General features: G+C 41.1%; 1 protein-coding gene across 1 annotated transcript; it reads left to right on the top strand.

Annotated features, from left to right (window-relative positions):
- Window positions 1-920: 920 nt before the first annotated feature.
- Window positions 921-24,224, top strand: LOC126484481 (uncharacterized). Its single transcript, XM_050108010.1, has 2 exons — window positions 921-1,051; window positions 21,846-24,224. The coding sequence occupies exons 1-2, from the start codon at window positions 980-982 to the stop codon at window positions 22,566-22,568; spliced, it is 795 nt and encodes a 264-aa protein (XP_049963967.1). The 5' UTR covers window positions 921-979; the 3' UTR covers window positions 22,569-24,224.
- Window positions 24,225-27,188: the final 2,964 nt, after the last annotated feature.

Genomic DNA, 27,188 nt, shown 5'->3' with positions numbered 1-27,188 from the left:
AAGGTTATTGATGTTGCAATAATGTCTAAATACTGTAGGTGCACAGGCAGGCTGAAAAATGAACACAGTGATGACTGTATTGCTAATTATTATGGTAGTAGTGGTGGCATGGAGGTTGCTGGGGTGAAGAAAATTTTTCATCGCTCTTCACAGTGGTATAATGTTCGCTATGTCAAATATCTGGGAGATGGTGACTCTAAAGCATTCAAAGAAGTTTTGGAAAGCAAACCATATGGGAACAGTGTAAATATAAGCAAACTTGAATGTATAGGACATGTGCAGAAGAGAATGGGTGCCAGGCTGAGAAGGTTAAAATCAGTTATGAAAGGGAAAAAACTAGATGATGGGAAAACCTTGGATGGCAGAGGAAGATTGACTGATTCCATAATAGACCACATTCAGAACTGCTATGGCTTTGCAATCAGGCAAAATACAGGCAATCTTGAAGAAATGAGGAGAGCTATATGGGCTTTATATTTCCACACCGCATCCACGGATGAGCATCCACAACATGGTTTGTGCCCCAAAGGTGAAAACAGCTGGTGTAAATACAATAGGGGACTAACAACAGGAGAGAAATACATTCACCACCACAGTCTACCATCAGCCATCATGGCAGAAATAAAGCCCATTTTCAGAGATCTGGCTGACAGAAGTCTTCTGATGAAATGTCTTCACGGAAAAACGCAGAACCCCAACGAGTGCTTGAATAGTGTGATATGGCATCGTCTCCCAAAAACAGTGTTTGTCGGAATTAGTACACTACATTTTGGTGTGTATGATTCTGTGGCAACCTTCAATCTTGGAAATATAACTAAATGCCAGGTCCTTCAAAAGTTGGGTATGTGTGTTGGTTCCCGTACGGTACGTGCTATGTTCTTTTTAGATCAGCACAGACTAAGGCATGCTGATAATATAATCAAGACATTAGTGAAAAAAGCAAGACAGGTGCAGAGGGGTGCCAAAAGAAGACTTGAAGATGATTATGAAGACTGTGAAGGGGGTATTAGCTACGGATCAGGAATGTTTTAATCTTCTTTCTCCGTTTCCCGTAAGTTTACTTTTTACTTCATTTGGGAACATTATCTGAGGTACTGGTGAACCTAGAAGTCTGAAATTTTTATGACGTAGTGACATAGGTCCCTATTACATACTGAAACAACGATTTTTTAATTACTTGATTTACAAAAGACTTAGGGGTGATAGTCTAGTAAAAAGCGATGGAAAAAATTTACTTAAAAATAAATGTACAATATCTCTGTAAGAAAATACTTTGACAATAAACTGTTGTTTCAGTATTGTTGTAACATATGAATGCACATACAGTAAAATTTTTACCTCTCTGTCTCCAGTAGTTTGTGAGAAAATGTTCCCTATAGTAGGCATATATTAACATTGCGGGGATAGGTGATTCCGTATCCCCTTAAATGTGCCGCCACTGCAAATCGTTCGGTTGCGGCACAGCCCAGCAACACCAACGATAATCGCTAAAAATGCTGAAAATTCTTTAAAGAAATATTATAGATGACATGGGCAAGCTCATTTACATTAGTAATACACAATTTTGATAAATTATAATGTATTTAGACCATAACAATAATTAAAATTACGCACCTTTATAATTTCTCCTCTAATGGCGGCTAAAGATAGATACAGACAAAGGAAGTCTACTCATATAATGCTACGTCACAGGTTCCTCTCTCTCTCAGCTCTCGAGGAAAACAACAAAGAATGCACATTATGTAATGCTTTTTATAGTATTGCTGATAATGAATATCTCTTTGTAATCTTACAACATTATTTTCCTCTGTGGCTATATTTTACATTTACATACGAATTGCTTTTTTGTTGGTATGAACTGTACGTAATGTTCTCATTACCGTACACGTTCCTAACAGGTGTGCCACAGTTGTTGTTAAGCATTTGAAAATGTGCACGCTCGAGTTCAGCAATTATGTGTGTCATTTCATTTTATTAATAGTGTGTGTGCTGCCAGGGAACGTTACAACCTGATTCGACTGCACGCATTCCAGGCATTAGCAGACTTCAACATGCGTCTGACTACAGGCCAGGCCAGGCTTCCACTGCTTCAGTCACCAGTCCAGTAACGACCCTTCCGCCGTTCAATCACGATTTCGCACCACAGGCTCGTGTGGCCCCCCTGCCTCAGTGCCCATCAGCTGCTTCTTTGCCCACTCATAATCTACCCCTCCGATGTTCCCCAAGCTGCCAACTCTGGAAAAAGACAATCCTAAGACGTGGTTTTCCCTAGTGGACAATATCCTCGATTTCCACGTCATCTGCATGACCACATTGACCTCATCAGAGATCTGCTGCTTTCGCCACCTAAGGACTGCAAATATACATTGGCTAAAAATTGCCTCATCGAGTGCCTCTCCCATCTTCTCGTGGAGGCCATACACCACATTATTCACAATGAACTGTTAGGTGAGCGCACATCATCCCAGCCCTGGTGGAACCTTTGCTCCCACATCAACAGTGCCTGACATTGCTCTCTGAGCCATTTGGCTTGTCAGACTACCTTACAAACTACATCTGCATTTGCTTTTGTATGTCATGGCCCCTCTAGACTCATGCCTCCGTTTTGCTTATGTAGCATTTACTATTATTCACCACTGCCAGCACATGCCTCGAGCGCCATCACTAACTGCGGTGGTGGGGGCAGGCACCCTCTCCACTACCCCCTTCCTCACGCAGCCACAACATTTCTCTTGTCAACAACGTGACATGCACCTACTTCGGCTGAAGCCCCGCCCAACCGGCCCTCAAGCACTCAGCAACGACCTAGCTTGTCCACTGACACAGCCTCCCTGGCCCCCTCCCTATCTATCCACACTGTTCGTTTCACGCAACGTTTGTCCACTGACACAGCCTCCCCAGCCCCCCTCCCTACCTATCCACACTGTTCGTTTCACGCAAAGTTTGGCTCCGCTACTGGCAACTGCAGGCCTCCATGGTTCAAATGGCTCTGAGCACTATGGGACTCAACTGCTGAGGTCATTAGTCCCCTAGAACTTAGAACTAGTTAAACCTAACTAACCTAAGGACATCACAAACATCCATGCCCAAGGCAGTAGTCGAACCTGCGACCGTAGCGGTCTTGCGGTTCCAGACTGCAGCGCCTTTCACCGCACGGCCACTTCGGTCGGCGCAGGCCTCCATGCAGTCACCCAAATGCTAATGGCAAGCACGTTCAGGCATCATGTCCCACCTCGATGCAACTACACGGATCCCCCTACACAAGGCCCAGTAACTGCAGCTGCTTTGCATGAGGTGCATAGCGATGGCAACACTTTCCTTGCTGCTGGCACTCCGGCACACTCACTGCCTGCTGTCACAGCTTGCCTCCGGTGGGATCTCCTGAAATTTGCTGACACATCACTTGCACTGACAGTGAACCCACCCCTGCCTCCCGTGCATCAACTGTCTCCCATCAACACTATAATTCATCAGCTACCAGTACCTGCAGCTCACACTATCCAATCCCCCCTCCCACCTCACCCGCTGCTTAGGTGCCATCACCAGTTACACCTGTCATAAAATAAATACCATGGAGGGGGCTCCAGATCGACACAAGGCTCAGTGCCCTCAGTGCCTTAACGTGTTCAGGTTAGGCTGCATTAAAGACACTATCGAAGACTCACACGATGCAGATATCCTACAGCCCTTGGACAGCAACTGGTTCTCGACAGTGCACCTTGTCTTAAAGAAAGATGGTACATTCTGTATGAGTGGTGATTATAGAACCCTAAATTCTCGCACAATCATCAATAACTACCCTACTACTCATATCCAGGACTTCACACGGTTGCTACATGGTGCCCAAGTGTTTACAGTGCTCGACTGTTGCAAGGTGTACCACCAAATTCACATGCACCCACCAACATATCTAAGACTGCTATCATTATGCCGTGTGCAAACGTGGCAACGTTTTATCGACTCCGTTTTATTTTAATTTCTCTTTGCCTATGCGTTCCTCGACGATATTCTTGTGTTCTCATCATCTGTCAGCGAGCATCAACAGCACCTTCAAGTTCGTGTGGGCTTGGAGTCAAACAGCGTTGAGATGAATCATGAAAAGTCGCATCTTAGTAAAACCACTCACTTTTTTGGGTCATACCATTTCGTCTGATGGCGCACACCATACTTCAGCGTGGGTCGACATTATTCTCAGCCTGCCTACCCAGAAAACTATTCTGAATGAAGATGCTTTCTAGGTATGGTCAATTTTTATCGCCGACACCTCCCCCATACAGTTTCCACGAAGATGCATTTGGCTGATGCATTGGCTGGGAGGAACATGTCAGGCAAACAGCATCTCCCTTCGACATACGACATGATCGACACATTCAGCACTCTGAAGACTGTGCTTTCCAAGGGTAATATCCTTGCCCACCCCATCCCCGAAGTATATGTTTCCCTCTCGGCAGATGCCAGCAACACAGCCATCAGAGACGTGCTACAACAGCACATGGGTGACACTACAGACACACTCTGCTTCTCCAAAAAACTGACAACGTCTCAGTGCAAGTGGTTGGTATTTGATCGAGGACTTTAATCAGTTTATGAGGCGATCAAATACTGCCATAACAATATTGAAGGGCATCCCCTCACTATATACATGACCCTTAAAGCTCTTACTGACACCATTTGCAAACTGTCTCAGGATCACCTTCTCCATGTTTTGCCTCCTCGACCTCATCTGCCAGTATACCACAGCTGCACGATACATCCACAGGGCAGAGAATGTGTTGGTGGACTACATCTCATGGGTCAATGTCATCAACGAACCTATCGAGATTGAAGACCTGGCATGCTGGCAGGCTGCTGACACATCAATCCAACAGCTATGCACCGACCGATTGAGCTCATTTGTGTTTGGAAGGCGCCAACTTCCCCCAGCTTTGCCACATATTGACATGCAGGGTCCAACCAGTCTCATCCCCACCAAACTGCAACATGACATCTTTGGCTCCTTACACAACTTGGTCCGCCCAGCCGCAAGAGCAACCACCGCACTTGTAACAGAACGTTATGTCTGGCCAGGAGTCAAGCATGACTGCCACACATGGGTGAGGACGTTCATCCCCTGCCAATGAAACAAGGTTGACACACACACCTTGGCCCCCTTGCACATTGACCATCGCTCCCAGCAGGCTGAAGCAAGTCAACATCGATCTCGTGGGTCTGCTCCCTCCTTCTGAGGGCTTCAAATACATACTGTCTGTGATGGTCTGGGGCAAGTGGTGGGTTGAGGTGATTCCTGTGGAGGACATGACAGCTGACACCATTGCCCATGCATTCATCAATATGTTGATTTCCCGATATGGCAGCCCTTCATCCCCGATTATGGACCAGGGCCTTTTCGATTGGCTTTGTGCCCTGTGTGGTGTGACGAAGTTCGACATCATGCCCTACCACCTGCAGAGCAATGGCCTAGTTGAATGCTGGTACAGGACACTCAAGGCTGTGCTCATGTACCATGGCACTCTCTGGTCTGAGGCACATCCCTGGGTATTTCTAGGCATATGTGCGGCCCACAAGAAGGACCTGGATCCATCACTCATAGAAATCCTGTAAGGCAAGCCACTAATCCTTTCCACCAAGTTCGTGGACAACGTCCTACCTCCCTCTGAAAACTGCCTGCCCTGATCGAGTTTGTCCGCATGCACATCTACATCCACATATTAATAGATACTCTGCAAGCCACCGTAAGAAGCATGGCGTAGGGTACCCTATACCACTACCTGTCAATTCCCCTCCTGTTCCAAATGCAAATAGTGAGGGAAAATAGACTGTCTGCATGCATCCGTATGAGCCCTAATTTCTCATATCTTATCTTCATGGTACTAACAAGCAATGTAGGTTGGCAGTAACAGAATCATTCTGAATAGTGTTTCTCGGAAAGAAAATCGCCTTCCCTCCAGGGATTCCCATTCAAGTTCCCAAAGCATCTCTGTAACATTTATGCGTTGTTTGAACTTGCTGGTAAAAAATCTAGCAACCCACCTCTGAATTGCTTCATCTTCATTCAATCCCAACTGGTGTGGATGCCAAACACTCTAGCAGTGCTCAAGAATAGGTCGAACCATGGTCCTATATGCAGTCTCCTTTACAGGTGAACCACTCTTTCCTAAAATTTTCCCAATAAACTGAAGTCGACCACATGCCTTCCCTATGACAGTTTTCACATGCTCGTTCCACCTCATATCGCTTTGCAATGTTATGCCCAGATATAGTAGTAATACTGTATCTGAACATTACAGGTTTGTTCTTCCTTCTCACCTACATTAACTTACATTTTTCCACAATTAGTCCTAGCTGCCTTTCATCACCCCAACTGGAAATATTGTCATCTTGTATCTTCCTATAGTCACTCAACTTCAACACCTTACCATACGCCATGACATCATCAGCAAACAGCCACAAACTGGTGCCACCATGTCCACCAAATCCTTCCATTTTTGTATAGCAATCTGAGCATAGGATTCCATTCCAAAAATCAACAAATTATCCAAACGACCGTCTTTCTTCAAAAATATTTCAATTGGAGTTTTTCCTTTAACCTTCATGGGACCAGATCGATTCAATATATATGCTGCACCAGAACAGCCTCACCTCACAATTCTTTTGGTGGTTATTCAGCAGAGCAGATCCAAGAATCTTCCACCTCACAAAGTATTCTATTTTTCCATTCAGCAACTCCATTCTGCTGAGGAGTATATGGTGTAGTAATCGAATGTTTCAGTCAGCAAACGTATATACATCTTTATTGTGGAACTCCTTGCAACCATCTGTACCTAAAAGTGAGATCAGCTTGATTCTTTATCATTTTAATGAACAGTGGTAATTTTTCTTTAATTTAATCTTTGTGTCCAAAAAGGCACATTACCCTAAAACTGGAAAAACATCCTTTAAAACAGTGAAGTATTGATGACCCTGCAAATCATTTTCTTCCATTGTTCCACAAACATCTGTGTAAATTAATTCTCCAAGTGTAGTGGGTTTCTGCATTCTTCTACCAAACACTAGTTGATGGTGTTTACCATAGACACATCCCTCACAAACGATATTGACAATCTTTGTTTCTATACCACAATGCTTCAACAACTCGTGCACATAGCGTTTGTTTTGATGACCTATTTTTTCATGGCATCATTGTAAAGTATCATCAGTTTCAACAATAAAAAAGACTTTTCTTGACAAACAACCTTCACAGCTAAACGACAAAGTTCATTTTCGCCACTAGATGTAGCAACAGCAACACTGTAATATTGTTTTTGAAAAATACCCTCGATTTGCAATCATTTTCGATTATTTGATTTATTCCTGTTTGTGCAGTTTTTTTTTTTTTTTTTTTTTTTTTTTTTTTTTTTTTTTTTTTTACGGAAACTAGGTCACAGGATCCATTACGGTAAAACCAAACATCTTAAAAATGTCGTTTTGTCCATCTTCATCCACTGAATACCTGTACATCAATTCGCCCTGTACCAAATTCTTCAATTAGCACACATTTCTTGGCACTATTCATTTTTATTTGGAGTTTCAAATGGTTCATAAATTGTGTACCAATCATGTTGATTTTTTACATGATGTGTCGCTCCACTGTGAATGTACCAATAGTCACAGTCTAGTGAATTTACATCTACAGCAAAATTGTTGCATCCCACCATTAAACCTTTTTCTCAGTTTCTGAAGTAGGCCTATCTGTGCAACTACAACTTCCTGAATGTTCTACTGATGTGATACCTTTTGACAACATGGCACACTCCTCTCTTTCATCTGTGGTAGTACATGTGTTTGACCAATGGCATTTTTTCTTACAATTGAAACAAACCAATGCTGTTTCACACTGTTTCGACAAGTGACCTGCTTTACCATTTTCTATCTTCGTTCGTTTTATAATGAGACGTTTTTAATGTAGCAGCTTCAGATGAAGATTGTTTGTGACATGGTTGCTGTTTCTTAACCTTCATTTTTGACACTGTCATCTGTTATTCTCAGTTCATAATTCAAACACCGTTTTTGGAACTTATTCCACGTATTCTCTTCAACAGATAAATTGTGCTGCATAATATAAATGCAATCAAACTCTTTGGCCAAAGTTTGCAAAAATCGCGCACAGGTATCACCATAGTCAATCACTTGTTTAACAATGAAAGTTGAGTTTGTACTTCGTCAGCTTTGACTAAACAGCCCTTGTACACCACCAGATGCTTCCCACACGATGTTATGAAATCTGTGTCGAACCAGAAGAATGTTTTCAGCTGACTGAACATCATATATTTTACGTAGCTTTTCCAAAATCTCTTTAGGGTGAGTCACCTAACATTACCGCTGGATATATTTCGTAAACCACATCAAATACTGGCGAATCGATTCTACAGACCGAAAGTGAGGAGAGGGGCTAGTGTAATTGGTTAATACAAAGCATAAAAAATGCACGGAAGTGTGTTTTTTAACACAAATCTACGTTTTTTTTAAATGGAACCCCGTTAGTTTTGTCAGCACATCTGAACATATAAACAAATACGTAATCAGTGCCGTTTGTTGCATTGTAAAATGTTAACTACATCCGGAGATATTGTAACCTAAAGTTGACGCTTGAGTACCACTCCTCCGCTGTTTGATCGTGTGTATCGGAGAGCACCGAATTACGTAAGGATCCAAAGGGAACGGTGATAGACCTTAGGTACAGAAGAAACTGGAACAGCACATTACGTCCACATGCTAACACCTTTTTATTGGTCTTTTTCACTGACGCACATGTACATTACCATGAGGGGTGAGGTACACGTACACACGTGGTTTCCGTTTTCAATTATGGAGTGGAATAGAGTGTGTCCCGACATTTCAGGCCAATAGATGTTCAATGTGGTGGCCATCATTTGCTGCACACAATTGCAATCTCTGGCGTAATGAATGTCGTACACGCCGCAGTACATCTGGTGTAATGTCGCCGCAGGCTGCCACAATACGTTGTTTCATATCCTCTGGGGTTGTAGGCACATCACGGTACACATTATCCTTTAACGTACCCCACGGAAAGAAGTCCAGAGGTGTAAGATCAGGAGAACGGGCTGGCCAATTTATGCGTCTTCCACGTCCTATGAAACGCCTGTCGAATATCCTGTCAAGGGTCAGCCTAGTGTTAATTGCGGAATGTGCAGGTGCACCATCATGCTGATACCACATACGTCGACGCGTTTCCAGTGGGACATTTTCGAGCTACGTTGGCAGATCATTCTGTAGAAACGCGATGTATGTTGTAGCTGTTTGGGCCCCTGCAATGAAGTGAGGACCAATGAAGTGGTCGCCAATGATTCCGCACCATACATTTACAGTTCACGGTCGCTGTCGCTCTACCTGTCTGAGCCAGCGAGGATTGTCCACGGACCAGTAATGCATGTTCCGTAGATTCACTGGCCCGTGGTTTGTGAAACCCGCTTCATCAGTAAACAGGTAGAACTGCAACGCATTCTCTGTTAATGCCCATTGACAGAATTGCACTCGATAATTAAAGTCATCACCATGTAATTGCTGATGTAGCGACACATGAAACGGGTGAAAGCGGTGACGATGCAGTATGCGCATGACACTACTTTGACTCAGTCCACCAGCTCTCGCAATGTCCCGTGTACTCATGTGTGGGTTCATGGCGACAGCAGCTAACACACCAACTGCACCCGCTTCTCCTGTGACGGGCCTGCTACGGACCCGTTTGCGTGCTACGACCATACCTGTTGCATACAGTTGGCGATAGATGTTTTGCAATGTGCGGCACGTTGGATGCTCTCTGTCCGGGTACCATTCTGCATACACCCTGCAGGCTTCAGCTGCATGTTGTCGACACTCGCCATAGATGAGTATCATCTCCACCTTTTCAGAGTTCGAATATACCATGGTCACAGTTCCTACAACACTACACTACCACAGACGTCTGGTAACACGGTGTACTACAGTTGGTCTGCGTGCGGAGACGAATGCAGAATAACAATAGCAGCAAGCGCTACATGCGGACACTGTGACAGCTAGACCAAACCACAACAGTGCACTACAGCCACACTTGTAAACACGGTCGTCATCGTAAACATGTCCCTGCAGATGCTGATCGCCGACCGTGGCCCGTGTTTGTTACAACAAAAAAATGGTTCAAATGGCTCTGAGCACTGTGGGACTTAACAGCTATGGTCATCAGTCCCCTAGAACTTAGAACTACTTAAACCTAACTAACCTAAGGACATCACACAACACCCAGTTGTTACAACACGCAACTGAACGTCGGAGGTTTCAAGCGTCAACTTAAGGTTACAATATTTCCGGGTGTAATTAACATGTTACAATGCAACAAACGGCACTGATTACGTATTTGTTTATATGTCCAGATGTGCTAACAAAACTAATGTGGTTCCATTTAAAAAACGTAGGTTTGTGTTAAAAAACATACTTCCGTGCATTTTTGTATGGTTGTATTAAACAATTACACTAGCCCCTCTCCTCACGTTCGGTCTGTGGAATCGGTTCGTCAGTATTTGATGTGGTTTACGAAATATATCCAGCGGTAACGTTAGGTGACTCACCATATATATATATATATATATATATATATATATATATATATATATATATATATATATATATATATATATATATATATATATATATATATATATATATATAAAAAAACAAAGATGATGTGACTTACCAAATGAAAGTGCTGGCAGGTCGACAGACACACAAACAAACACAAACATACACACAAAATTCAAGCTTTCGCAACAAACTGTTGCCTCATCAGGAAAGAGGGAAGGATATATATATATATATATATATATATATATATATTGAAAACGCTAATACTTTCATATTTGGACAACATGGTTGTAGAGTAACAGTGATTACTATAAATTAACTTAGTATTAAGAAAACAGCCTTAATCACGTTTTTTATTTATTTCGTGCCGACCAGTTTCAGCCCATCGTAGGGCCTCTCTTCAGGACGAACATACTGTGAAACTACAACCATCTTAAAAGAGTTGATTACGTAAATGTTTTACCCACTGGTCGGCTGCTGGTGGCGTCACATCTTCCAAGGTGTGGCAGGCCCTGAAGATGGTCACTGCGATGGGCTGAAACCGGTCGGCACTAAACAAATAAAAAACGCGAATAAGACTGTTTTCTTAATACTAAACTAATACCTTCACAGTAGCAACTGTATCAACATTGAAATTATGTCATACACGGTCGTCACAAGTCTTCAGGATCACCAATGTAGAAGTCGGGTATGATATAAGTGAGGTACAATATGGTACAGTACACTTACACTTTACTGTACAAATACGAACTGTAAAAGGACTAGTTATTGAGTAGTCAATGAATGCTTCGATACCACTATAAGTTTAACAGATTGTACAGGGTATCTACACTGAAATTCCCTATTTTGTGGGACAATTTAAAAATAGTAAATCTTTCTTTATTTCAGGTCTGACTTGTCTGTTGGCTGCAGAAGGGCTTAAAGTTGCTGCCTAAATTTTTCCAACATCTGTCGCACTTTTATTGTTGAATTGTTATCCGTAGAAGCGGAAATGGCGTCAGTTGAGGAGAAGGCACCAACTGTGCCGTGGTACGCAGAGTTTAAATCCATTTTTATGGTGCAAAGGCAGTTTCTTGGTATTTACATGAAAGAGTGCCTTAGCAATACAGATAGCCATAACATAGGTGTAACCACAATGAAAGGATATCTGTTGAGAGGCCAGACAAATGTGTGGTTCCTGAAGAGGGGCAGCAGACTTTTCAGTGGTTGCAGGGGCAACAGTCTGGATGATTGACTGATCTGGCCTTGTAACATTAACCAAAATGGCCTTGCTGTGCTGGTGCTGCGAATGGCTGAAAGCAATGGTAAACGACAGCTGTAATTTTTCCTGAAGTCATGCAGATGGTTAAATGTTGATGGCGTCCTCTTGGGGAAAATATTCCAGAGGTAAAATAGTCCCCCATTTGGATCTCTGGGAGGGGACTACTCAGGAGGATGTCGTTATGAGGAGAAACAAAACTGGCGTTCTACAGATCGGAGCATGGAATGCCAGATCCCTTAATTGGGCAGGTAGGTTAGAAAATTTAAAAAGGGAAATGGATAGGTAAAATGTAGATATAGTGGGAATTAGTGAAGTTCAGTGGTAGGAGGAACAAGACTTCTGGTCAGGTGAATACAGGGTTATAAATACAAACTCTAAAAAAATGGTTCAAATGGCTCAGAGCACTATGGGACTTAACTTCTGAGGTCATCAGTCCCCTAGAACTTAGAACTACTTAAACCTAACTAACCTAAGAACATCACAGACATCTATGCCCGAGACAGGATTTGGACCTGCAACTGTAGTGGTCGCGCGGTTCCAGACTGTAGTGCCTAGAACCGCTCGGCCACCCCGGCCGGCTAATACAAACTCAAATCAGGGTAATGCATGAGTAGGTTTAATAATGAATAAAAAATAGGGGCATGAGTAAGCTACTATGAACAGCACAGTGAATGCATTGTTGTGGCCAAGACAGACACTAAGCCCATGCCTACCAAAGTTGTACAAGTTTTTATGCCAACTAGCTCCGCAGATGACGAAGAGATTGAAGAAATGTATGATGAGATAGAAGAAATTAGTCAGATAGTGAAGGGAGACGAAAATTTAATAGTAATGAAATGTCGTGTGACTAGGGACTCCCATCGGGTAGACCGTTCGCTGGGTGCAATCTCCGACCCAGCCGGGAATCGAGCTCAGGCCCTTAGGATTGATTATCTGTTACGCTGACCAGTCAGCTACCAGGGGTGGACCATTTAGTAGTCATGGGGGAGTGGAATTCGATAGTAGGAAAAGGAAGGGAAGAAAATGAAATAGATGAATATGGACTGGGGATAAGGAATGAAAGAGGAAGCCGCCTGGTAGGATTTTGCACAGAATCATAGCTAACAATTGGTTTAAGAATCATGAAAGAAGGTTATATATGTGCAAGGGGCCTGGAGATACTGCAAGGTTACAGATAGATTATATAATGGTTAGACAGAGATTTAGGAATCAGGTTTTAAATTTTAAGACATTTCCAGGGGCAGATGTGGATCTGAACACAATCTGTTGGTTATGAACAGCAGATTAAAACTGAAGAAACTGCAGAAAGGTAGCAATTTAAGGAGATGGGACCTGGATAAACTAAAAGAAACAGAGGTTGTAGAGAGTTTCAGAGAGAGCATTAGCGAACAATTGACAAGAACAGGGGAAAAATACAGTAGAAGAAGAATGGGTAACTTTGAGAGATGAAGGCAGCAGAGAATCAAATAGGTACAAAGATGAGGGCTAGTAGAAATCCTTGGGTAATAGAAGAGAGATTGAATGTAACTGATGAAAGGAGAAAGTATAAAAATGCAATAAATGAAGCAGGCAAAAAGGAATACAAACATCTCAATAATGAGATCAACAGGGAGTGCAAAATGGTTGAGCAGGGATGGCTAGAGGAGAAATGTAAAAATGTAGAGGCATGTATCATTAGGAATAAGATAGATACCGCCTACAGGAAAATTAGAGACCTTTGGAGAAAAGGGAACCACCTGCATCAATATCAAGAGCTCAGATGCAAAGCCGTTTCTAAGTAAAGACGGGAGAGCAGGAAGATGGAAGGAGTATATAAAGAGTCTATACGAGGAGCGAGTAAGACGTATGATACAGGCGATATACCCTCAGACTTCTAGAAGAATATGATAATTCCAACACCAAAGAAAGGGGGTGTTGACAGGTGTGAAAATTATCAAACTATCAGTTAAATAAATACTAACACGAATTCTTTACAGACGAATGGAAAAACTGGTGGAAGCTAACCTCAGTGAATATCTGTTTGGATTCCATAGAAATGACAAAACACATGAGGCAATACTTGCCCTATGACTTACCTTAGAAGATAAATTAAGGAAAGGCAAGCCTTCGTTTCTAGCATTTGTGGACTTGGAGAAAGTTTTGATAATGTTGACTGGCATACTCTCTTTCAAATTTTGAAAGTTTCAGGGGTCAAATACAGAGTTTCAGGGGTCAAATACAGGGAGCAAAACGCTCTTTGCCGTCTGTACAGAAATGGGACGGCAGTTAAAAGAATCGAGGGGCGTGAAAGGGAAGCAGAGGTTGGGAATGGAGTGAGACAGTGTTGTAGCCTATCCCCGTTGTTATCCAGAGTGTATATTGAGCAAGCAGTAAAGTAAACAAAAGAAACATTTGGAGTAGCAATTAAAATCCATGGAGAAGAAATAAAAGCTTTGAGCTTTGCTGATGACACTGTAAGTCTGTCAGAGACAGCAAAGGACCTGCAAGAGCAATTGAACGGAATGGACAGTGGCTTGAAAGGAGGATATAAGATGAACATCAACAAAAGCAAAACGAGGAAAATGGAATGGAGTCGAATTAAATCAGGCGATGCTGAGGGAATTAGATTACGAAATGAGACACTTAAAGTAATACATGAGTTTTGTTATTTGGGGAGCAAAATAACTCATGACTGTCGAAGTAGAGAGGGTGTAAAATGCAGACTGGTCATGGCAAGGAAGCCAGCCAGGATGGGCGAGCGGTTCTAGGCGCTACAGTCTGGAGCTGCGCGACCGCTATGGTCGCAGGTTCGAATCCTGCCTTGGGCATGGATGTGTGTGATGTCCTTAGGTTAGTTAGGTTTAAGTAGTTCTAAGTTCTAGGGGACTGATGACCTCAGAAGTTAAGTCTCATAGTGCTCAGAGCCATTTGAACCATTTTGATGGCAAGGAAAGCGTTTCTGAAGGAGAGTATTAACATCGACTGTAGATTTAGTGTCAGGAAGTCTTTTCACAAAGTATTTGTATTGAGTGTAGCCATGCATGGAAGTGAAACATGGACGATAAATAGATTAGACAAGAAGAAAACAGAAGGTTTCGAAATGTGGTGCTACAGAAGAATGCTGTAGATTGGATGGGTAGTTCAGTTAACTAATGAGGAGGTACTGAACAGTATTGGGGAGAAGAGAAATTTGTGTCACAACTTGACTAGAAGAAGGGATCGGTTGTTAGGGCATGTTCTGAGGCATCAAGAGATCACAAGTTTAGTATTGGAGGGCAGAATTGGGGAGAAGAGGAATTTGTGTCACAACTTGACTAGAAGAAGGGATCGGTTGTTAGGGCATGTTCTGAGGCATCAAGAGATCACCAGTTTAGTATTGGAGGGCAGCATGGAGGGTCAAAATCGTAGAGGGAGACCAAGAGATGAATACACTAAGCAGATTCAGAAGGATGTAAGTTGCTATAGGTACTTGGAGATGAAGAAGCTTGCACAGGATAGAGTAGCATGGAGAGCTGCATCAAACCAGTCTCTGGACTGCCAAGAGCATAAAAGCATGGCACAGTCGGTTTCTGGAAAGTGGCAGCATTGCCAAGGGGAATGGAGGAAATCGGCGGGTCTCTGAAGAACAAGTTCCAATGAAGTCCACAAAAATAAGTTCGTCAAGCAATATGCCTCGTGCATATGTTCATAAAGTCCTCAGAAAGCGTTTGCGTCTGTATTCATACAAGATGCAGATACTGCAGGCCATAAAGCCTGATGACAAGCAGCAACAATGTGAATTTGCATATGAAATGCTTAACCGAATCGACCAGAATTCTGCATTCCTGTCAAGTTTAATGTTTTCTGGCAAGCCAATATTTCATGTCTCTGGAACTGTGAACAAGCATAAAATTTGAATTTGGGGGTAGCACAATCCACACAGTGTCAGGGAAAAGGTACAAGATAGCCCAAAACTGAATGTTTGGGGTGGACTCATGTGTGACAATATAAGTGGACAATTCTTCTTTGCTGAAATAACTGTTACAGGAACGACATACCTAGATATGCTAGACAAATTTTGTCTTTCCCCAGGTTGAAGACTTGCAACCAAACCTTTGGTTTTGAGCAAGATGGTGCTCCACCTCATTGGTCGCTGGATATTCAGAAAGCTCCAAATAAAACGTTTTCAGGACGCCTGATTGGACAAGGTGCACCATTGAACTGGCCTCCACGTTCTCCTGACATCACAGCATTGGATTTTTTCTTTGGGGCTCTGTCAAGAACAGTGTGTTCGCCACTGCAGTGTTGGACATTCAAGACCTCTGTACTCGTATTGTGGAAGTCATTCACACAATTCCTTCAGACTTGTTGCAGCGAACCTGCATGGAAATTGAAAACAGGCTCGACATTCTTCATGTCCCCCCAGGGAGTTGCATGGAATTTGATTTGTTATTGCAATTTTTTTTCAAACATTATCTTCATGTACAATGTACTTTTGTGAAAAAAATAGTTATTTCATTTAGTTTTTTACATGGAACACATTTAAAATTGGGAATTTCAGTGTAGACACCCTGTATATTACCCGATCCACAATATATAATGGACCAAAGTTAGACAGTATGAGTTTTCTTAATTTCGGTCAGCAAATTAAGAGGAGTCGTATTGCCCTATCTCGACATTGTTAAATTGGCTATATCAATGCCCCATTTTCTCAGGAACTGTTGAGTATATAAATGTGATGTTTTTATCACTTGTTATCCCATGTTTTGTGACTATTTCTCTACCATCACTTTTAAATAACAACCGGAAAAAAGTACTATCTATGTTACGTGGCAAATAATTCATTGATGTAGATTCAGAAGTTTATGAGAAAAAGGGGCTTTTATACTGAAAAATGTCATGTTGAGAAAATTGCATTTAAAGAAAAAAATTTAATATACAGCCAACTGATAAATAAAAAATATGTTAGAATCCTCTTGAATGGTAGTTCTCATCTCCTCCTTCATCTTCCTCACCCAGTGCTTGTTGCAATCTCTGCCTTCATGATCCGCAGTTGGTCCTAGTCCATCACACTTTTAGTGGTGTTGTAACCCTTATGAATGCCAAGATATTCCAGAACGTGTAGTCTTCCAGAATAGCTATCATCAAAAGTAAGAACAGCATCCAAAACACCAAGTTCAAAGACTGACCTTCCAATAAACACATTTTTTGGTATCCTTGACCATACAACATTGTTAAATGATTTATTCGCATTTTGTGTTTTGCCCTTGAGACATTTCTTCAACAACTCTGGTTGGGCAAGATCCTGAAAAACAGATTTCATGGCAACTGGTACAGTAATTTTGTGCAAGAAAGTGTCTACTTTACCTTCCTCTTTTGCTTCAAGTATTTACACCATTCAGTGGAACACAGGTTGTGTATTGGTTCAGCATCTGTAGATAGCTTGTGAAAATAAATTGCGCAAACAGTTCTCTTCATACCATCTAAATTATCTTCGTTACTTCTAATAGCCAAGCCATAATATTGTGTAATCTGATAAATTTGTTTATCAGTCAGTCGACATCTTATACTAGACCATCAGATAACTTGGTACATCCCAACTGCTTGAGTCAATGTAGTCTCGTGCCCATCCTCTTTTGCACATGATTAATGCACTCTAGTTTTGTAATTGACAAATCACCATAGCGTTTACTCTCCACCATTGGCTTATGCGATCGTCAGTCTCCATCCCCAAGAAAATTCATGTAGCGAACAGCACTGTCATGCTGGGAAAGTTGGAACATTTTCACTGCAGAAGTAACCTCAATCCCTTCACTAGTTCCTTCATAGTTTCTCTGACAGTTCATTTCATGCTTACTTTGCTTTTCAGTATTCTTGCTTTCTTGCCTACAACCCTGACAGCAACATCCAACTCTTTCCCATTGTCGATGCTGATATTAGATGCACATGAATTCTTTGACTGGAAACCTCTTTTTTGCCAGGATCCGTCGAATGATATTGCTACGTCAGAACTACCATTTTCTGCTACAGCCTGCTGAAGTCATTGACTCCATAGCACACGCCTTGACACTTACTATGGAGTTGTATTTGATAAATTTTGTAGGGGGACTAGGGAGTTTCAGCAAGACACATAGAACCTTACCAGCATAATGGCCTTTCCCTATCCATCTAAGATATAGAAGTATCTTAGATTAGTGTCAAAAAGTCCATTCTTTACACTTACTTCTGAAGTCTTGAAAGTCTTTTCGCTTTTACAGTTCAAACACATTATTTGTAAAGTGTACACCAGACCATTGTGTTGAGATAGCTTTTCAGAAATTTCAGTTTCCCCTCCACATATATGACAAACACTGTTTCACAGAAAGCTGAAATAAGTATATGGAGATTAATAATGATATTGCAGTTTGTTTCACTGTCTGAAGCTGCATTGTATTTTACGTTATTGCCCAGCAGTTTTTTCTTGGAAGCACTTGGAGGAGTAGAAGGACTGTCACTATTTACAACCAAATTATCACGCCCTTTGGCACTAACCACTCTTTTTATTGCTGCCATATTTGTCCTGTAGTATGTGTTTCCTTTGTTTCTCTTTTTTTTAACACACTTTTTGGTTTAGTCATGACGAAAACTATCACAGGTAACACAGAAACTAAAACACAGCTAGTGGATAACTGTTGTTGACAGACACAAACAAATGTGCGGTTCAAAGAGTTTACTGCGAAGCACCATCAGTGTAGGCAACTTATGAAATGGACAGTTCTCTACAAAACAAAATAAACCACAGCCTTCTAGACTATAAAGTTCAAGAGAAAAATGCCAATACGCGAAATGATGGAAAACAAAATTCTCGGAAATGTCATTGCATGATTATTTTCAAATATTCATTTAAATTAGTAAATAATCGAATATTTCAATAAAATCACCACCAAATTAAGCATAAACATCCATATTTTCATAATTTGCATAAAAGTAAAATTGTCAAATTTTGTCATTTTGGGTGGTACGACTCCTCTTAAACTCTATGGTTCACTTATATACCAAATCAACATCATTAACATTATTTCAGGTTAATTAACTGTTTTTAACAGGAAGTTGTAATCAGGTAGAAACTTGATGTTGTGAATTAACACACTGTCCTAAATTTCAGCAAAATTTATAATTTCATTCACATGATGCTATTTCCCATAGAAATGTTAGGATTAGATTAGATTTGCTTTCGTTCCAATTGATCCGTAGTGAGGAGGTCCTCCAGGATGTGGAACATGTCAGAAAAACAACAATACATGACAAATATTTACAACTAAAACAAATAAGCTAATGTACCATTCCACAGGTCCCAAGTGGAATGATCGTCATTTTTTAATGAAACTATATGAAAGTCATTTTACAAATACTAATGCACTGAATTTAAAATAAAAAAGTTTTTTATTTATTTATAAGGTAATAAACATGTAATACAACTACTATAATACTTATTTACAATGAATACATTACTGCACTGAAATGGTGCAGAAGTTAGATTGTACTTACACACACACACACACACACACATTTACAATGAACACATTACTGCACTGAAATTGTGCATAAGTTATATTGTACTTATTTTTATATATATATATAAAAATAAGTACAATATAACTTATGCACAATTTCAGTGCAGTAATGTGTTCATTGTAAATGTGTGTGTGTGTGTGTGTGTGTAAGTACAATCTAACTTCTGCACCATTTCAGTGCAGTAATGTATTCATTGTAAATGTGTGTGTGTGTGTGTGTGTGTGTGTGTGTGTATATATATATATATATATATATATATATATATATACACACTCCTGGAAATTGAAATAAGAACATCGTGAATTCATTGTCCCAGGAAGGGGAAACTTTATTGACACATCCCTGGGGTCAGATACATCACATGATCACACTGACAGAACCACAGGCACATATACACAGGCAACAGAACATGCACAATGTCGGCACTAGTACAGTGTATATCCACCTTTCGCAGCAATGCAGGCTGCTATTCTCCCATGGAGACGATCGTAGAGATGCTGGATGTAGTCCTGTGGAATGGCTTGCCATGCCATTTCCACCTGGCGCCTCAGTTGGACCAGCGTTTGTGCTGGACGTGCAGACCGCGTGAGACGACGCTTCATCCAGTCCCAAACATGCTAAATGGGGGACAGATCCGGAGATCTTGCTTGCCAGGGTAGCTGACTTACACCTTCTAGAGCACGTTGGGTGGCACGGGATACATGCGGACGTGCATTGTCCTGTTGGAACAGCAAGTTCCCTTGCCGGTCTAGGAATGGTAGAACGATGGGTTCGATGACGGTTTGGATGTACCGTGCACTATTCAGTGTCCCCTCGACGATCACCAGTGGTGTACGTCCAGTGTAGGAGATCGCTCCCCACACCATGATGCCGGGTGTTGGCCCTGTGTGCCTCGGTCGTATGCAGTCCTGATTGTGGCGCTCACCTGCACGGCGCCAAACACGCATACGACCATCATTGGCACCAAGGCAGAAGCGACTCTCATCGCTGAAGACGGCACGTCTCCATTCGTCCCTCCATTCACGCCTGTCGCGACACCACTGGAGGCGGGCTGCACGATGTTGGGGCGTGAGCGGAAGACGGCCTAACGGTGTGCGGGACCGTAGCCCAGCTTCATGGAGACGGTTGCGAATGGTCCTCGCCGATACCCCAGGAGCAACAGTGTCCCTAATTTGCTGGGAAGTGGCGGTGCGGTCCCCTACGGCACTGCGTAGGATCCTACGGTCTTGGCGTGCATCCGTGCGTCGCTGCGGTCCGGTCCCAGGTCGACGGGCACGTGCACCTTCCGCCGACCACTGGCGACAACATCGATGTACTGTGGAGACCTCACGCCCCACGTGTTGAGCAATTCGGCGGTACGTCCACCCGGGCTCCCGCATGCCCACTATACGCCCTCGCTCAAAGTCCGTCAACTGCACATACGGTTCACGTCCACGCTGTCGCGGCATGCTACCAGTGTTAAAGACTGTGATGGAGCTCCGTATGCCACGGCAAACTGGCTGACACTGACGGCGGCGGTGCACAAATGCTGCGCAGCTAGCGCCATTCGACGGCCAACACCGCGGTTCCTGGTGTGTCCGCTGTGCCGTGCGTGTGATCATTGCTTGTACAGCCCTCTCGCAGTGTCCGGAGCAAGTATGGTGGGTCTGACACACCGGTGTCAATGTGTTCTTTTTTCCATTTCCAGGAGTGTATATATATATATATATATAAAAACAAAGATGATGTGACTTACCAAATGAAAGTGCTGGCAGGTCGACAGACACACAAACAAACATAAACATACACACAAAATTCAAGCTTTCGCAACAAACTGTTGCCTCATCAGGAAAGAGGGAAGGAGAGGGAAAGACGAAAGGAAGTGGGTTTTAAGGGAGAGGGTAAGGAGTCATTCCAATCCCGGGAGCGGAAAGACTTACCTTAGGGGGAAAAAAGGACGGGTATACACTCGCACACACACACATATCCATCCACACATATACAGACACAAGCAGACCGTGGAATTGAAGAAATTTCCTGCTGAAAAATGTCCACAATTAATTGTAAGGTACGACATTTAATTTTAATCTTGTAGCTTATAAAGGAGGAGGAGGATATTGGTGTTTAACATCCCATCGACAATGAGGTCATTAGAGATGGAGCACAAGCTCGGATTAGGGAAGGATGGGGAAGGAAGTCGGCCGTGCCCTTTCAAAGGAACCATCCTGCATTTGCCTGGAGTGGTCTAGGGAAATCACGGAAAACCTAAATCAGGATGACTGCACGCGGGATTGAACCGTCGTCCTCCCGAATGCAAGTCCAGTGTGCTAACCACTGTGCCACCTCGCTTGGTAGCTTATAAATGAAATGTATTCTCTTCTATTGTGAATTAAGCAGTGTGGTTTCCGTTTGTTTATTTAAATAACTTTGATGTGTATGCAGTAGTTTTATTTAATGAAGACGTTTATGTTTTTTTCAGAATATTCAACACAACAGGTTGACGTTGAAATACTCCTGCAAGTTCCCCGGATGTTCATCTGGCTATTATGTGGGTTCAACGGAGGAAATTTGCAACAAGCATTTCTACACGTTTCCAAAACAACCTCAAGAGTTGCTTCTAAAGTGGAAGAGTGTTTGTAAACTGTCACCAGATGTTAACTGTGCTTCTTATTTTGTTTGTGTAGATCATTTTTTCGAAGAAGATTTTATGAATAAAAGTAGGCATAGGCTAAACAGGGGTGTGTTTCCAAAACATGTGACTGGTGTTCCTTGTGAAATTGCCAGAATTGGTAGTGAACCAGGTGACACTGTTGTTAATAGTGACTTGGGCCTACCAAGCACTAGTGGTGCTATGACAACTGTTCATTTTACAGCTGCTAATGCCAGAAGTGAAACTGGTGTTAATGAACTACAAAGCCTTAGTTGTGCTGTGGCAAGTAGTTCTCATGTAGGTGTCTGTACCAGAATTGGATCAGGTGAAACTGGTGTTAATAGCGAATTGGACTTACCAAGCACTAGTGGTACCATGGAAAATCTTTATTATACAGATGCCAATACCACAGGTGAAACTGGTGTCAGAGAATTACCTAGCACTAGTTGTGCTGAGCAAACGAAGTCTCCGCCTATACAAATATTTGTCCGTTCATGTTTATCTTCCTTCTGTGAGGTATCTGAAAGGTCTGTTGTTTTCTATACCTTTTGAACAAGGATTGAATACTTCGGTCATGAATGTAATGAAAGCAGAAGTTGAAATAATGAACAACAGTGACAAATATTGTGCTCTGTTGTTTGATGAAATGTCTTTAGAAAGAGGGTTGTATTATAATGCAAGCAAACAAGGAATTTCAGGGTTTTGAGATTTAGGGCATTTAGGGAGGTCAAATGTTCATGCAAATCATTCATTAGTTTTCATGGTTAGAGGGATACATAAAAGCTGGAAGCAGGTTGTTGAAGAACTAGGGCTAAAGGTAGTTTATACATTTTGTGACCAGGGTGCAACCAACCAGAGAGCACTGAAGGAACTCTGCTGTGAGAAATCTACTGAGTCCAGTCCATTTCATTTTGTAGTCAGAGATGAACCTATTGCAGTCTTTTATGATGTCCCACAATTATTAAAAAATACTAGAAATGCTCTGCTAGGAAATAAAATACAGTTTGGGTTTAAAAGAGAGGCCAGTTTTGAATATATTCACAGGGCTTCTCTTCCGGATCAGCAGGAGATGTTTAAGACATTGCCAAAACTACATAGGAATCATTTTGAATTAAAGGATTCCTTTACTGAAAAGAAAGTTAAGGTAGCTGCAGCCCAGCTTAGTCATACAGTTGCTGCAGTTATTGAAACTTATGTGGCATTTATTATCTTACCTGCTGAGGCAATATACACTGTAGAATTTGTTGAAAAGATGGATTGTTTATTTGATTCACTGAACAGTTCCTATTATTATCCACAAGATGGCAAGTTTTATAAGTGTGCCCTCTGCAGAGTCCTCACATATTGAAATCTGGTACAGTCTGTTAAAGCAAAATGGAAAATTGGAAAGTGTTGGAGCTAGGCACAGGGAGAGATAAAGACAAATATGTTCAATTTCATAAGTGGGTGGCAAACTACAATAAGATCACTGATGTTCATTTGGAACAGATTTTAAAAAATGGCTTTAATTTTTTAAGCATGTCAAGACCCAGTGGAGAATGTATTTTGTTGTGTGATGCAGCATGGTGTTGCAAACACCAACCCATCTTCCTTTCAGTTCAAAGTAGCATTGAAAACAGTTATAGTCAATAACATGTCCTTACCTAAAAAGTCACTAGGTAATTGTGAGGATGACAGATGCATGCCATTAAGCAATTTAAGGCAATTTTTGGGAGCTAGTGATGACAACTTTCTTGACTCCATGACTAACCATTCCATTATGGATCAAAGTGCTTTATATTGTGTCCTTGCTGATAATGAAGCTGCTGCTGGTAGTGGTGGGGCAGATGTAAGAAATGACAGACAAGCACTAGCATATGTAGCTGGTTACATTCTATGAAAGATGGGTGTAACACCTACAGAGCATCATTTATTTACAAGTTTCAAAGAATATGATGCTTTAAACCCAAAATTATTGCATTATAGTGACAGCCCAATGTCCTTTGTAGCAAATGTTCATAGTCAGTTGTATGCATTCTTAGATAAATGTGGACACCAGGAACAATTGGAGAATACTTTCTATTCACAAGTTTCCAGAGGAAATAACATTTTGAAGGCCCATTTTTCTGAACAGTATATTTTAAGACAATGTGTACCTCTATTGATTTGTGAAAGATTGGAAACACATCATCAGTAATAAAAGATTTGATATTGTTAAAGACAAATTCAGTAAACGGTTTAAAGCTTTATAACAGTTAAAAGAAAATTTTTCTTTTACACTTGAAAAATAAAAAGTAAGTTTTGTTTTCATTTCACTGTTTTTATCCACCTTTCCTGCTTTTGTTACCTGGTATTGATGTTTTCTTTTTTGTGTTGAAGCACTTACAATAGTAAGATGTAGGAATCTTTTTAAGAAATTAATGGTCAGTAGTCCAAGTGTGCTTGGCAGTTACTCAGAACTTATAGTCCTAAAACATAGTTGTAATAAATTTTAGAATTCTTCAATTATTAATACTGTGATAAATATTTATTAATTGAAAATCTTTAACTGCTGCTTCTTCTCTTAATAATAGGCTTTTTTTCCTCCATTGATCCAACAGCTTGTATGACGTTAAAAGTTTGACATTATTCAGGTATATTTGTAGTCCAGTTTAGCTGCTACAATGTTATTTTTCTTTTGCTTCAATTATTTACACTACAAGCTTGTTTCGCCTTACTCTCAGTTTCAAGTGATGCATCTAGTTCTTATGAGCCATAAAACATGCTGGAGCTTTTACATGTTGATAGATAACAATATAAGACTGTCAATTTAAAAGTCTATTTTTGACGTTTGCGCCTGACAGTCGCTGCTCCTAACAAGTCTGTCAGACGCAAACGTCAAAAATAGACTGAAAATATTATTGAATAGGTTTCTCTCTGGTGTAGTACAATGTGCTATAGCTGTGTTTCAATTATTTTATTATGATGCCAGCCAAACTAATTACATAGCACGCCCAGAAAAATAAGGTAATAGAATTAGAATAAAAATAAAAACCTACCACATAAGTAAACTAGGTGGGGGGGGGGGGGGGGGGAGGGGAGGCAAACCACAATGTTTTTATATTTTAGTACATCATCATACCACTTGAGGCACTGCTGTCAGTCTGTGTTTCCCACTTTTAACATGGGAGTTGCGTTTCTCTTTTTTCTGGTTCTGTGAGGAGAACTTCAGATGCGCCATAAGCATAATGTTTCCTTTGCATCCCTTTCCTACTTCATTTACGAAATATTTGAATTATTTTATGGAATCCAAGAGTTTATGTATTATTAGAAGATATAGATGTTTCTAAAAATGATTCTAAAATAAGCGCAAGTGCGGATAAAAATCATGAATCCATTGGCAAGTTCCAACAGATTCGTGAAGAAACTCCTGTGCCACTGAATAGAACTGCAGCTTATCACGCTGATATCAACGGAATAAATAATCACATAGATCCACACATAAGAAGCACAGATATGTACCTCTATATATAGAAGAGATCGACGCCCCATTTGTTGTTCTGCAGGCCTACTGTGTTTTAGTCACTGTTGTCTGTTGCCACAAGTACGACCTTTATCTTTATGTAATTCTACGTGGGCAAGCAACTGCAAAGTAGTGGGGGAAATATACTACGAGTGTAAACTCCAAGTCCTCAAAGCCAATAACACTGTCAGAAGTGCTGTCATATGTTAAATCTGCCAATAGAGACTTTTCATTCAATAACATATGCACTAGTTTATCAGTATTGGAGAAATGCTATACCTTCTGCATTAAAAGGTGGAACTTATTGTCACTTGTCCCACATCTCATTCGTATGCCTTCCACATACCTGTATAATGCATGCACTGATGGAAACATAAAACATCCTTTTTTTTTTTTAATCGGGATCCCATAGTCTTCAAAATTTGTTTGTCGTTCTTCACTTCATCCTTTTTATACAGTTTCCGTTGACGTTTGTACTTAAAATGATAGCACTTTCCTTGTCCTATAACAGTCTTGCAAAAGTCTTGCAATCTGCACATTCTGATACTCCACATGATTTTTCTAGACACAAATAGCTGCACTTATTTTACCACTTCATCGTCAATGCATGTATGAGTTGACGATTCAGAAGAATCTGGCACTGATATATGGACAGTTGAACTGACTGCTTCTGTGCCATAGGAATGTTTCGCAGCTTTAGATGGATTGTTAAACCTTTGTGGCAGTTTCTTCTTCATCGTCAGTTGTGGTGGCTTATTTGTTTATTATTGTCTGCAATCATGAACTGGTTTTGTTCGACGTGTATCGGACAAAACTCAACATTATTATAAAGTTAAACAGTGACTTTTTTCATAAGATGGTCTCGTCTGCTATTCACTATCCATTTTCTACTCCTACAACGAAAGATTAATCATCAACATACACGTAGTTTGTAAGCGAATCCTGACGATACAGTTCAGTAACATGATGGTTTATACCTCTCAGGGTCCTTAGAAAAACCTAAGAAAAAAGACAGATGTGGTATCTTCTTCTTGTTGTTGCTTTAATTTATTGCGCTACGCTACGTTCCCATTTGTAAAAACCATTGTACAAATAAAAAAAACAACTAGTATTTGCTTTCGTTTTCACGACCACGCCGAACTCAACAGTTTAACTTACTGGCCGCTTGGCACGCTGCTGGCGCAGTAGCCAACAAAATCGATGCGAAGTGTCGCAATTGTTATTCTAAGACTGTGTTACCATCACAATTGCCAAAAATAAACACCATATGGGTGTATTCCTCTCTCGTAAATTTGAAAGGGATCCCTATTTCATAAATTTTCTACAAACTACAACAGTTAATATGTGGTTTCACTTAAATACATTGTTATTACGTTCTTTCACTGAACAATACAGACATACAGTAAACTCATTTCATGGTTAGTAAATGACTGAAACAATTCACTGACGGTTGCCAACAATCACATAAATATATTTATACATTCTTATGTTACCTTGTTATGTGTGTCAGTACATTTATTTGTGATGGCTAAAAAGATTTTGTGCTAGAAGCCAATGAAAAAATTCTACATTCTTAATGGAAAGTAAACAAATTTACTTGTAAAACAATCTTTGCTTCTCTGGATGTTCTGGAAAACTACTGCAGGTACACGTCTGGGACATGTTTTATTAGATTCACTACACCAATAACA

The sequence above is a fragment of the Schistocerca serialis genome, chromosome 6 (genome assembly GCF_023864345.2).
Source record: "Schistocerca serialis cubense isolate TAMUIC-IGC-003099 chromosome 6, iqSchSeri2.2, whole genome shotgun sequence".
In the NCBI taxonomy this organism is placed as follows: Eukaryota; Metazoa; Arthropoda; class Insecta; order Orthoptera; family Acrididae; genus Schistocerca; species Schistocerca serialis.
This window is presented reverse-complemented; position numbering and strand designations above follow the sequence as displayed.